The 14,512-nt window shown below is 43.0% G+C and overlaps 2 protein-coding genes across 2 annotated transcripts; one reads left to right on the top strand and one right to left on the bottom strand.

The window, feature by feature from the left end:
- Nucleotides 1-375: 375 nt before the first annotated feature.
- On the bottom strand, nucleotides 376-6,105 carry LOC129819950 (trafficking protein particle complex subunit 3). The gene is made up of 5 exons (XM_055876681.1): nucleotides 5,938-6,105; nucleotides 5,195-5,292; nucleotides 3,923-4,022; nucleotides 2,012-2,194; nucleotides 376-1,272 (listed from the first exon to the last, which is right to left on the bottom strand). Exons 1-5 carry the CDS (start codon nucleotides 5,977-5,979, stop codon nucleotides 1,153-1,155), a joined length of 543 nt encoding a protein of 180 aa, XP_055732656.1. The 5' UTR covers nucleotides 5,980-6,105; the 3' UTR covers nucleotides 376-1,152.
- A 31-nt stretch (nucleotides 6,106-6,136) lies between these two features.
- On the top strand, nucleotides 6,137-14,075 carry LOC129819947 (zinc finger protein OZF-like). Its single transcript, XM_055876678.1, has 2 exons — nucleotides 6,137-6,417; nucleotides 10,805-14,075. The coding sequence occupies exons 1-2, from the start codon at nucleotides 6,243-6,245 to the stop codon at nucleotides 12,127-12,129; spliced, it is 1,500 nt and encodes a 499-aa protein (XP_055732653.1). The 5' UTR covers nucleotides 6,137-6,242; the 3' UTR covers nucleotides 12,130-14,075.
- Nucleotides 14,076-14,512: the final 437 nt, after the last annotated feature.

Raw genomic sequence — 14,512 nt, 5'->3', positions numbered from 1 at the left:
AAACACCCAACCCACCCACTCACACACACCCCTGTTCCAGACAGCCTGTTATAAAGTGGCTGTTCCTAAAACATGGCTGTCAGACACACACACATCCTGACTGTTTCCATGAAGCCTGAACAAACATCTGAGCCTTTAGGTCTGTGTAATTGTTGTTTGACTGGACTAAGCAGCTCCAGAGGTATAACTGCCTCAGTGCACTGGGGAAGGGTGTGACACTTCATTACGTGTGTGAAGAGACCTGCAACAGGTTAACATAGAACACAGGTCCTACTATGTACCCTCATGGACACACACATCCAACATGTGTGTTTTCTACCAGCTTTAGCTGTAATATGTCATTAATAAACTCAACAGAGTGACGTATCAGCCTACTTAAATGAACATTGCCATACATGTGGCTGTATATTTATTTAATGCTTAGATGACACAACAAATAAACATCTTATACACAGACATTAACAGAACCTCTATGATCTTTTTTCTTTTTAAAGAGACTAAACGTCAAAATCTGGTCCACCGTGTACAACACAATTGACTTGGTAGTGAAACCATCACATCACTTAGTACTGAAACCATCACATTCCATTCAGTGATATAAATTGATGTGAAATTTAGTAAATTAACAGAATTTAAAATCCAAAACATTTCCATTTGTAACAGGCCAGGAGCTTTTCCTGACTACTTTCACAAGACAAAAGCCTAGACGATATCTAAGGGACAATGTTTTTCTCAGAAATTAACATATGTGATGAAGTGGCCAAGGAGTTCCTCATCCCAGGAGCAGAGATTAAAGGGGAAAGGTCAGGGGTCATAGTTCAGCAGAACTCCTTCCATAAACCAAACGGTGCATCTCAAAGGCCAAGTCCTCTCCTTCCCTGAGTTTCCCTGTACCCCATCTATCTATCCATTATCTTTACACCAGTGCAGATGAAGGGAAGGAGACAAGGAGAGGAAGATAGAATACATTTGAGACCCACCCAAGGACATAATTTCCTTGTCTCCATTCTTTGTCTCTCGGAGAAGAGTTACCCAATACCTCTTTCTCTCCCTCTCTCCGTACCCCCCTGAGTGACATCAGATTCAGGATGGATGGATGGAGAGCAAGAGGAGAGGTGGAGGTTTCTCTCTCTCACTCTCTGTGTGTTTCTCTCACTCATCCCCAGCCGGTAGGTTCTCTTCCATCCTCTTGATGAACTTCATCCGGATCTCTGTGACATTGTCTCCTCTCAGGGTATCCTGAGAAAACTTCACATCCACTGCCATCTGCACCTTGGGGAGAGAGAGGAGGTATTAGAAATGAAAGGGGAAATAGAGAACTATTCTCATGACACATGAACATAACATAAATCACACAAATACAACTTTCACACTACCGTGCTCTGATATTTTTATTTTCACATGGTCCTTTTCAGCACGGTTCTAACAACTGCTTCTACACCTGCACTGCTTGCTGTTTGGGGTTTTAGGCTGGGTTTCTGTACAGCACTTTGAGATATCAGCTGATGTAAGAAGGGCTATATAAATACATTTGATTTGAACTATGGTGAATACGTAACCAGACCAGCACAGTGCAGCTTGGTTAGGCTCGGCTTGTCTCAGGAGTGTGAAAAGGCCTAAAGAAGTTCGCTCTATCTTTACCATCTCCAGAGCTCCTCGGAGTACCCCACACAGCAGGTTGGAGTAGACCATACACATACCCCCTCCCTCCTTACCATCTCCAGAGCTCCTCAGAGTACCCCACATAGCAGGTTGGAGTACACCATACACATACCCCCTCCCTCCTTACCATCTCCAGAGCTCCTCAGGGTACCCCACACAGCAGGTTGGAGTACACCATACACATACCCCCTCCCTCCTTACCATCTCCAGAGCTCCTCAGAGTACCCCACACAGCAGGTTGGAGTACACCATACACATACCCCCTCCCTCCTTACCATCTCCAGAGCTCCTCAGGGTACCCCACACAGCAGGTTGGAGTACACCATACACATACCCCCTCCCTCCTTACCATCTCCAGAGCTCCTCGGAGTACCCCACACAGCAGGTTGGAGTAGACCAAGGAGCTGTGGTTGTCAGGCAGCTCTACAAAGTCCACTAGGGGGTTACTCTCCAGGATGAGGGAGAACTCGTCTCCCGCCGGGCTCCAGTTGGTCACACTGGGGGTGATGCCCAGGTACATCTTAAACGCCACCTGTTGGAATACACATACAACCACACACTGCTGTTGATGTTACTGTTACAATGGTGTTGCATGTAGTGTATTCATAATGGAACAGAGACCATCACTCTCATACAAGATGAATCAATGAATGCCGACACTTAGACATTATCAAGTTTTATATTGAGAGAGGGTTGAACAGGCCAGGGTGTGTAAAATCTTTCCTCACCAGGAACTCCCCCATGTCAAGATAATCAGCGATCAAGTCACTGGTTGTTAGCCAATATCAAAGCTTGCAAGTGAGAGCTGCCCTGTCGTGCAGCTCTGCATAAACTGGGAACATTTTCAACTGGTCTCTAGCTCCGTCATCCAGGGCCTGGTTCTAAGTTCCTCGTTAGAACCTTTGTGGGAGCATCATTACATCAAAACGATCGTTAGTAAAGTTGCACTTGAAAACACTATTTACCGACTGCCTCAGACCACTCGTAGAACAGCTAAGTGCATTGTTAGATGTTTTTATTGCCCTTCCACAACACTTTACACACAGAAGATCTCTGCTAAACATAGAATCAAGCTGTTTATCTGTTTCTCTGTGACTGCCGATAACTTCGTAACGAAGTTGACTACAAATACAAAGTTGCCAATGTCTTTGATATTGAACAAGCGAAGGATAAAAATATGATTCAAATGAAAACCGAGATGACTATAGGCTACATAATAATTAGAATAAGCCGCCTCAATATTTGCAGCCATAAGCTGTATCTCTACGAGCTGATCCGTGGTCAGTATTTTGGATCTTCGGCCGTTGTAGGAACGATGCATTGTTAAAACCCTTCTAAGGCTAAGTTGCATTGATATCAGGAAACCGGGCCCAGAGTGCTAAGTTGCTGTGTGTCTCCATGAACATGTCTGGTCACTGATAGCTAGGTTGCTGATTATCTCAGCAAGTCTGAACAGCAGTTGAGGCTTACAGTTCATCATCTAGACTAATATTCCATACTACTGCCTTCCGTATAACTGAACCATAGGCCTACAATGCAAGATTACACCTGTGAAACGACTTAGCAGAACTTTTAGAACAGACAGAGTGCTCTACATGGTTAATTGCATTTCAACCACAAGAAGGGGGAAGTGGTTTTGTGCTTAACAAAGTCTACAGTGGTTTGGTATCGGGCCTGCTGCTCAACAGTTTACCAATGTAATGTACAGCAGACTACTGTCTGACCACATAGTCACAGGCACAAGCGTGTGTGTGTGTGGTGTCATCCCTTCAGTGTGAACTAATATATTTGGCCGAGGGGTTGTGTTTCACCCTAGGTGTAGGTTGACCGTGTGGCTCAGACTACCGTATAACAAAGACAAGAAGCAGTGGGGAACATGAGCCGGCTGGGGCTAGTTGGCTTTGCGGTGACATAGCTGGGATGCTTCCCTACCTGCGTGAGTGCAGAGAAATGAAAAGCAGTAGAGAGGAGCTATGAAAGCTCAGAAACTATGCAGACTACTGCAGGTTGGAGTTCAAATTCCAGTCGCCGACTCTCTCGCTCTCTAACTCACTCACAGTCAACTTCTTTCTCTCCCTCCCTCTTTTTACCAGCTCTCTCCCCCTCCCAGATCTCAATCTCTCTCGCTCTTCTTCCTTGTCCCCCTCTTTCTTTCTCTCCCTGTCCTTTCTCTCTTCATCTCGCTCTTCCCCCTCTCCTCTCTCCTTTCTCGGAGCGTTCCAAGGACACGCTCTGATTGGCTCGGGGACGTCCCCACTACCTTAGCAATGACATCGGCCGTTTCTCGGAAATCCTGACACCTCCCAACGCTGGAGCGTGCCAAGAAGTCCTCGATGAGACGCACTCCGATATTGTATCCCCTGGAAAAAAAACAAAAGAGTGGGGAAAGAGTGAGTAAAGGGGAACGAGTGCTAAATGCTATACAAATCAAATTTTATTTGTCACATACATTTAGCAGATGTTATTGCGGGTGAAGCGAAATGTTTGTGTTTCTAGCTCCAACAGTGCAGTAATATCTAACAATTCACACAACCTAAAGGTAAAATAATGGAATTAAGGAAAATATAAATATTAGGATGAACAATGTCAGAGTGGAATAAACTAAAATACAGTATATACACATATGAGATGAGTAAAGCAAAAATATGTAAACATTATTAAAGTGACCACTTCAGAGCAGAGATTCCATCTCCTGTAAAGATTTCAGACATGTACACTGTCTAGTCAGACGTCAACACAGAGCTGAAAGAAAGGGGGGGATATAGAGAGCAATAGAGAAGCATCTGGACCCTAAAGGAGTCAGATGAGATCATCACCCGAATGAACCATATTTGGGGCAGACCATGCTACAGTAGGCATATTAGTTAAGCCAAGAGCAGAATACTTTCACAGGCCATATCACACAAGCCCCATCTCTCAGCCGCTCAGACTTAAAAGATTACTTTGCCATTTTATTACTTTGGAAAAGTTAACTACACCTTTAAAGGTTTCTAAGCCAGCATAGACCTTTACTAGACAGTATCAAATTATTCACAATGGGTGCACAACCCCCTTTTAAATTCAGAGAATGTTTTTTTTCTCATTTATTCTGTTCCTCAAAAGAGGAGGGGATGGAGCCAGTGAATTCCAGGAGACGTTTAGAAAGCGAAGAAGACTCCTAAGATGGATGTGTGAAAGGTGATTACTGCCCTGGTTATGGACCACCTGTTACATCTCACACACACATTAAATCACTAGTCTACTGGTGTCAAGTTTTAGAGGGATGGAGAATTTGCCAGTGTGGTGTAAGTTGATGGGAAACATCAGAGGCCGAAAGCGGTAGCACCACTTTGTCCATTTGCAGAGTAAAGGATAAACTGAAAATTAAACACAGAGGAGTGGCAGAATTTACAGGTTAAAAGCAAAACAGTGCACTTCTCTCGTGCACTTCTCTCTCACACACACACACACCTCAATTATTTTCCTTGTTTCCTTTCCTTGGTCACGTATAAGTGAGAGGACTAAGCAGATAGTTTGTTGAGAAGAGACTCACATCTTATCCAGCTGTTTGTTGACCTCCTCGTCATTCTCATAGTCCTTACACAGCTGGGTTACCAGGGCCCCGTATGTCAGTGTGAACAGCTCTGCGTTCTACAAGAGAGGAAGAGAGAGACAGGAAAAGAAAGGGAGAAATAAAAACGTAACTGTCAGCACCCCCTGGTGTAACAATCTCAAAACAACAGACATCTTTTATTGATTCAGACAGTGAATAATTTATTGTATTGCAGATGCAGCACTTTTATAAATTAATCCAGCCTGACTAAATTATGTAGACTTGGTTCAGGTACCTACCATAAAGACAAGTACCAATATCATACGGCATATTATGACTTGCCAATTGCCATCCACGCCTGGGTAATAGTTCATATGCTTAGCAAATGCAAAAGGTAGCTACGCCTGAATAGTGTTTTTTTTTAACACTTACTGTCATTTGGTAGCTAGCTAACTTGCAGTGACTGAGCGTGTCTGCCATCTCACTAGCTAGTTAATAGCAGGGTAGCTAGCAGGGTAGCTTCCTGTATTTGTCATTCGTTGATTTCTCAGGTAATATCTAAATTGCACTACAGCTAAGCTAATATGTCCTTAATACCTTAACAAAACACGCATTATCAGATCAACATAATAATGTTTTTGGAGGTTACTAAAAGGCAGCTTTTCGTCTAAATTAGCCACCTAGCGTTAGCTTGTTTACTAACTACACGTTACCTAGCATTAATTGAGTACGCGACTTCTTACCATCTTTTTGCTGTCTGTGGTTCGGTTGGATTGCCTTGACATAGTGTATTGGGTTACAGGCTTGTAAAGATGACTGGGTATATATCCTTTATTTATTTGTTTCTTTGAAAGCGGTCCCCGTGATGTATTTTCTGTATCAGCTGTCAAACACCCAACTTCCTGAACACAAGTTGGAACCGGAAGCAGCGGAGGATTGTGGGAAATAGCAGCACCATTATCATCATCTGGAATACATTTTCTGCCTCTGTTGAAAAAAGAAGTAGCTAGCAAAACACAAAGAAATCTCGACGTTCATACCTGTCAAAATGTCTAAACTGGCATTGTTCAATGTGTATATTACTGAACGGCTAACAGCGGTGGCTGTGGAGATAGCCGGGGTGGTAGAGAGAACAATAACAGAATACCAGGAAGAAATCTCTCGTTCAAAGGAGGAGAACGAACGTCTTCGACGTCTGCTGGATTTCAAACTGCATAGAACAGGTTTGTTTCGATTTACATCAAACGAATCGGGTAGTTAGTTACTGATGTAAAGACCCACTACTTGCTCTGTTGTACTTGAATTCGCTAACTTGAATCAGCACTATTTGGGGATTTATCCAACTGTAAACTACCTAGCTAAACATATTGTAAACAAAACACATTTTATTGCATGAGTTTCAAAGGACTATGGATAGGCCCAGTAATGTAGTAAACGAGTCAAATCCCAAGACCCTATCAACCAAGTCCAGGGACTTTAATTATGATTGAGTCACGAGTCCCATCCCAGTGAGCAAAATTATGTTGAAAATGCTTATTTTATACGTCTTTTCCAGACATCGAAACATTTTGTTTTGAATTAGTTGAAAATATGTATTTTCCGGATGTTGAAAACACTTATTTTCCTGGAGAAAGACTTAATTTAACGGACGTTGAAAACACATATTTTAAAGACGTTGAAAATACATATTTTACAGACGTTGAAAATATGTATCTTACAGATGTTGAAAATACTTATTTTTTTGATAATTGTTTCTATAGCCAGATTTTAAAATATACATGCATTCACTTATATCCACTTAATTTGTTCTAACGCTTTTAAAACACTGAAGCCAAACATGGAAACTATTGCTACAACTTCCTCTGTGCTAGCGCATAATCATAATTAATATGCGCGCCACTAGAAATCCCTGCATTAGCATGTTTCTGTAACCTGATACATCATGACAAAATACATAATATTACTGTCCTGCTAATGTGCTTGGACCTTGTAGGCTAAACTGCCTAGAAAAACCCCATAACTGATCCAAATGGTTGCCCAATCAGGCAGGCAAGATCAAATCAAAGTTTATTTGTCACGTGCGCCGAATACAACAGGTGTTGACTTTACAGTGAAATGCTTACTTACAGGCTGTAACCAATAGTGCAAAAAAGCTATTAGGTGAACAATAGGTAAGTAAAGAAAACAACAGTAAAAAGACAGGCTATATACAGTAGCGAGGCTATAAAAGTAGCAAGGCTACATACAGACACTGGTTGGTAAGCCCAATTAAGGTAGTATGTACATTAATGTATAGTTAAAGTGACTATATGATAAACAGAGAGTAGCAGCAGCATAAAAGAGGGGTTGAGGGGGAACACAATGCAAATAGTCCGTGTAGCCATTTGATTACCTGTTCAGGAATCTTATGGCTTGGGGGTAAAAACTGTTGAGAAGCATTTTTGTCCTAGACTTGGCACTCTGGTACCGCTTGCCATGCGGTAGTAGAGAGAACAGTCTATGACTGGGGTGGCTGGGGTCTTTGACAATTTTTAGGGCCTTCCTCTGACACTGCCTGGTGTAGAGGTCCTGAATGGCAGGCAGCTTAGCCCCAGTGATGTACTGGGCCGTATTTACTACCCTCTGTAGTGCCTTGCGGTCAGAGGCAAAGCAATTGCCTTACCAGGCAGTGATGCAACCGGTCAGGGTGCTCTCGATGTTGCAGCTGAAGAACCTTTTGAGGATCTCAGGACCCATGACAAATCTTTTTAGTTTCCTGAGGGGTAATAGGTTTTGTCGTGCGCTCTTCACGACTGTCTTGGTGTGTTTGGACCATTCTAGTTTGTTGTTGATGTGGACACCAAGGAACTTGACGCTCTCAAACTGCTCCACTACAGCCCTGTCGATGAGAATGGGGGCGTGCTCGGTCCTCCTTTTCCTGTAGTCCACAATCAGTTATTTCATTATTTTTCAATGAATATGCATTGAAAACACCAGGCTTTTGAGCGGTTAATCAAATGACATAGGCTATTGACTACAGTTTACAGCCTAGACTAGAGTTTTGTACTCACTAGAAAACAATAATAACATTCTTCATTACATGTTGTTGCCTATGTAGGATTTATTTATTATTTATTTATTTAACCTTTATTTAACTAGGCAAGTCAGTTAAGAACAAATTCTTATTTACAATGACGGCCTACCCCGGCCAAACCCGGATAACGCTGGGACAATTGTGCGCCGCCCTATAGGACTCCCAATCACTGCCGGTTGTGATACAGCTTGGAATCGAACCAGGGTCTGTAGTGACGCCTCTAGCACTGAGATGCAGTGCCTTAGACCGCTGCGCCACTCGGGAGCCTAATATTTTTTTTTGTGCCTAAAAAACTGAAACGATAGGGTAGCTTTAGTTAGTACCCGGGGACAACTTTGGGAGCGCACATAGTGTACAGTCGTGGCCAAAAGTTTGGAGAATGACACGATTATTAATTTTCCATGCACATTTGTGGCCTGCTGGAGGTCATTTTGCAGGGCTCTGGCAGTGCACCTCCTTGCACAAAGGCGGAGATAGCGGTCCTGCTGCTGGGTTGTTGCCCTCCTACGGCCTCCTCCACGTCTCCTGATGTACTGGCCTGTCTCCTGGTAGCGCCTCCATGCTCTGGACACCACGCTGACAGACATAGCAAACCTTTTTGCCACAGCTCGCATTGATGTGCCATCCTGGATGAACTGCACTACCTGAGCCACTTGTGTGGGTTGTAGACTCCGTCTCATGCTACCACGAGAGTGAGAGCACCGCCAGCATTCAAAAGTGACCAAAACATCAGCCAGGAAGCATAGGAATGAGAAGTGGTCTGTGGTCACCACCTGCAGAATCACTCCATTTTTGGGGGTGTCTTGCTAATTGCCTATAATTTCCACCTTTTGTCTATTCCATTTGCACAACAGCATGTGAAATTTATTGTCAATCAGTGTTGCTTCCTAAGTGGACAGTTTGATTTCACAGAAGTGTGATTGACTTGGAGTTACATTGTGTTGTTTAAGTGTTCCCTTTATTTTTTTGAGCAGTGTACTTATATTTGTTTACTTTGCTTTAATACTCTGTAAATTGACTCTTTTTCAAATAATTTACCCCGGCAAGTTTAGGGAAGTAGAGCGGAAATCGAATCATCACTTCCTTTGTTTGGCTGTTCCCATAGCAATATTAGAAAATGAGGTGTATACATGTCAATGAAGAAAGCAGTATGTCACATTCAACTTTTTTTTCATTTTTTTCACTTAAAATAGGAAACTGACCAAACTGAAGACTGCAGTATGGCTGCTATGATGTTCAAAGTAATCCAACCTACAGAATAAACCAACAGACCACTTCAACTACAATAACATTCTTAGCAACGGTTACATAAATGTTTTCTTGCTATGACTGTGATATGTTGTTTATCTACCTTAGTTGAATGCACTGAGTGTAAGTTGCTCTGGATAAGAGCGTCTGATGAATGACCAAAATGGTAGACTAATAAACTGGGTATTATTCTAATGAGCTCCACCCTAAACAAGTACACATTTGGTTGGTCCGGATCAGACCAAAGCCTAGACGTCTATGATTCGTTCAGATGTGTTTCACACGTTTCAGCAGCACAGTTCAGTACAGCCCAGTAGAGTACAGTAAAGTAGAGTTTAATTCAGTAGAGTACATTGTACTATACTTTACTGTACTCCGTGCTCTACTGTATTGTACTGTACCATACTGTTATTTACTGTAATGTATTGTACTCTGCTGTGCTGTGCTGTCAAAACTTGTGAAACATAGATGTCTATGATTGGTTCAGATTTAGACGGGCTGGTCCGTGGACATTGAAATCAATTCCGGGACCCAAAAAAGACGTTCAGAAGACGTGGGCGTCAGTCCATGCTTACTGGGTTGTTAGTGCTCAATGATACATTTAGTAACATGAAAAGCTGGATAGCTTTTACTGTCTTGCACATTGGTAAGGCTAGCAGCAAATAAAGTAGCTATCTGACATTTGCTGTTGTAGCTAGCATGTTGAATAATGCAAGGGAGAGAGAATTTCTGACAACAAAGTCACTACTGGTCAAGTCCGAATTGAGTCATGAAAATCGTGTCCTGGACTTGAGTACTACAACACTGGATAGGCCTATGTTATTTACTTTAAAATTGTTCAAATATGTATTGATCGGGCTTCCTGAGTGGCACAGCTGTCTAAGGCGCTGCATTGCAGTGTTTGAGGCGTCACTACAGACCCGGGTTCGATCCCCTGCTGTGTCGCAGGCGGCCACAACAAGGAGACCCATGAGGCGGCCCACAATTGGCCCTGCATCGTCTGGCCGGGATGTCTTCGTCCCATCGAGCACGAGCGACTCTTGTGGCGGGCCGGGCACATGCAGTGTGTCAAGAAGCAGTACGGCTTGGCAGGGTCGTGTTTCGGAGGAAGCATGGCTCTTGACCTTCGCCTCTCCTGAATCCATACGGGAGTTGCAGGGATGGGACAAGACTGTAGCTACCAATTTGGATATCACGAAATTGGGGAGAAAAAAGTGGTAAAAATTAAATGAATAAAATACTAATGCGTATTGATCACATATTTATCCCTTTCCCCACTTTTTTTCTAGACCCCCAGCAGCTCACGCTCCCAGTCTCTGAAGAGGAGGTTCCCCCTGAGCGGCAGCACGGTGAGCAGAAGTGGGGCCCCAATCTGGGGCAGAAGGACCCAGAGTCCACACAGATTAAAGATGAACAAGAGGAAATCGGGACAAATCAGGAGGAAGAGCAGCTTGAAAGGCTAGAATCTGATACCAACGACTCCATATTCACTGTCTGTGAGGAAAGAGACAGTAACCCACCTTATCCACCCTATCACATGGATTTCTCAAGCCACACTTTCGAGGTCAAAGAGGATGATGTGTTATGCATCCTCATTCCGAAAGAGATCAAAACTGAGCCTGATGGAGAGGACTACACAGTATCAGAAGCAACCAGTGCCTCTCAGTCCCTATCAGAAGGATATCTAGGCTGTTCTGCAGCTCAGAGTGAAAACAGCGGAAGTGACAACGAGGTAGAGAGTGGGGGACAACCGTCCGGGTCAAAGCCACTGGAATCATCCAGAAAATGGGCAAAGAAAGAACTAAGCTTCCATACCGTTGCTGGAGGTAGGGCGACCACAAATGCTTCTCCTTATTGTTGCAAGTTGTGTGGAAGTACATTTGTGTACATTGGTCCTTTAGTTAACCATGTGAAAAATGTACACACAAAGCATACAAAAATGTGCGGTGTGTGTGAAGAAGTCTTTGAGTCCATGGCAAGTCTGACAGATCACCTGCAAACCCACATAAAAGCAACACGTACTTGTAATGTTTGTGGCAAATGCTTCCCTAGTGATGCTAATCTGAGAACACACATGGTGTCTCACACAGGAGAGAAACAGTATCAATGCAAAGAATGTGGGAAATGCTTCAAAACTAAGGGATATATGAAATTGCATATGAGACTTCACACGGGGGAGAAACCATTTCAGTGCAAAGAATGTGGAGAAAGTTTCACTTGTAATGGATACTTGAAAGCACATATGAAGTTCCACACAGGGGAGAAATCATATCGGTGTAAGGACTGTGGGCAAGACTTTGACCAGAAGACACAGCTGGAAATGCATATGTGGACTCACAGAGGTGAGAAACCACATGGTTGCAAGCAGTGTCCCAAAAGCTTCAAGCGCAAGGAAGAACTGACCAGACACACAGCGGTTCACACAGGAGAGAGACCTTTCAAGTGCACTGTGTGTGGACATTGCTTTGCCACCCCAGGCAACCTGACACAACACCTGACCACTCACTCTGGAGAGAAACCGTATCGGTGCAAATTCTGTGGCAGATGCTTTAGAAATAATCCGCTACTTAAAAGTCACCTGAGGAACCGTCACAAATTTCATGAAAGTGCCTGATTCTCAGAAGATGACTTAAAGAACAAGTTAACTTTTTTACAACCAAATCTCTATTTTTGATGTAAATAGCATGTTCTTGAAGAGTACAGACACCTTTTTTGTGATTTTGCATGTTTTTGAGAAACTTAACACAAATGGCAAATTACTTCCTCATCCTCGTTGTGTAGTATGCAGTCCCTAAAAAACAGGAACAAAGGCTCGAAAAACACCCAAATGTGTACTTTTAGTTCATTCCGAACTTTATCCACAATGTTATATTACCTTGCACAGTCATTTCCCTTATCCAGCTGTTCCATTTTCTGTGTAGCCTGCTGCTACATAACTGCCAAAATAAAGGAAACACCAACATAAAGCATCTTAATATGGCATTGGGCCACCACGATCCGCCAGAACAGCTTCTATACTCCTTGGCATAGATTCTACAAGTGTCTGGAACTTCCTGTGTGGAAGCACCCCATGCTTTCAATATAATATTTTATTGGTCACATACACATTTAGCAGATGTTATTGCGGGTGTAGCGAAATGATTGTGCTCCTAGCTCCAACAGTGCAGTAGTATCTAAAAATGATTCACAACAATACACACATCTAAAAGTTAAATCATGGAATTTATAAATATTAGATTGAGCAATGTCGGAGTGGCATTGACTAAAATACAATAGAATAGAATACAGTATACATATGAGAGAGTAAAGCAGTATGTAAACATTATTTAAACATTATTAAAGTGACAAGTGTTCAATTATTGAAGGGGCCAGTGATTCCAAGTCTGTAGATAGAGCAGCAGCCTCTAAGGTGAAGGCTTGCGTAACCAGGTGGAAGCCGGCTAGTGATGGACTGAAAAACAGCTTATATCGGTCCCAGCTTTGATGCACCTCTACTGACCTCGCCTTCTGGATGATAGCGGGGTGAACAGGCCGTGGCTCAGGTGGTTGATGTCTTTGAAGATCTTTTTGGCCTTCCTGTGACATTTGGTGCTGTTGGTGTCCTGGAGGGCAGGTAGTTTGCCCCAGGTGATGTGTTGGACAGAGCACACCACCCTCTGGAGAGCCTTGCGGTTGCGGGTGGTGCAGTTGCCCTACCTGGTGTTGATACAGCCCGACGGGATGCTCTCAATGATGCATCTGTAAAGGTTTGTGAGGGTTTTAGGTGCCAAGCCAAATTTCTTCAGGCTCCTGAGGTTGAAGAGGCGCTATTGCGCCTTCATCACACTGTCTTTGTGGTTGGACCATTTCAGAACGTAAGTGATGTGTACGCCGAGGAACTTGGCGCTTTCCACCTTCTCCACTGCGGTTCCGTCGACGTGGATAGGGCCGTGCTCCCTCTGCTGCTTCCTGAAGTCCACAATCAGCTCCTTTGTTTTGTTGACGTCGAGTGAGAGGTTAATTTCCTGGCACCCCTCTCCCAGGGCCCTCACCTCCTCCCTCTATACTTTGTATCTCTTGTTTACTCAAGACGCTCCTTTATTTTGGCAGTTACATGTAGAATGGACAGAGGTATTGCTGGAGTCGCAACAAAATGTTGCGGATAAAGTTCTGAATGCCACGATATCTAAAGACCTGCATCACTATACTGAGAGCATTGCCGTTAATAAAATGACATTTGGGTGTTTTTGGAGCCTTTGATCATGTCTTTTCAGGGCCCCCATACTACACAATGGTGAAGTGATTTGCTGTTTAGTGTAAGTTTCTCAAAAACATGTGAAATCACAAAAAGGTTTCCTGGACCCTTCTATAACATGCCATTTACATCAAAAATAAAGATTTGGTTCTAAAAAAATAACTTCTCCTTTAAGTTTAAAATAGACACTGTCTTTTGGTTGGTGGTGCATTAGAACATACTGTACAATAGAATCTATAAAACAATGTAGTAGATGCTCTCTGTCAGGCTATGCCTTCATACTAATCTGCTTTTTACTATTAAATAAAGGCCTTCTATATATATTCCCATGAGAGCACACTATTTTCATTTTTGTGAAGGAAAACACATTTTTAACTGACAAAACTGTCCCTGTACATTCTTTATATTAAAACAAATGGGTTCAGGGGGATGTAAATGTTTTACATATTATATGGATACTACAGAGTACAGTGAACCTTCTATTGAGGTATGGTTGTTTTATTTACATTCCATTAGGAGTATGCACAGGCACAAAACCATTTTGAAGGTAGACTCAGTGAAATGTTGCCATGAGCTGCACTGCAGATATCGGGGTGAGTGAGATGCACAACTTCACTTTCATACAGTTTGTGTGCAGGACCAAAACAGCGGAGAAGTTGCGCTTCAACACTATTGTTGTGGAAATTGACCTACTATGCTGCTGTTTACTTTCAGCATCTACATCAGGAATGGGCAACTCCAGTCCTCGGGAGCCTGATTAGTG

Source organism: Salvelinus fontinalis, chromosome 22 (genome assembly GCF_029448725.1).
Source record: "Salvelinus fontinalis isolate EN_2023a chromosome 22, ASM2944872v1, whole genome shotgun sequence".
Classification (NCBI taxonomy): Eukaryota; Metazoa; Chordata; class Actinopteri; order Salmoniformes; family Salmonidae; genus Salvelinus; species Salvelinus fontinalis.
This window is presented reverse-complemented; position numbering and strand designations above follow the sequence as displayed.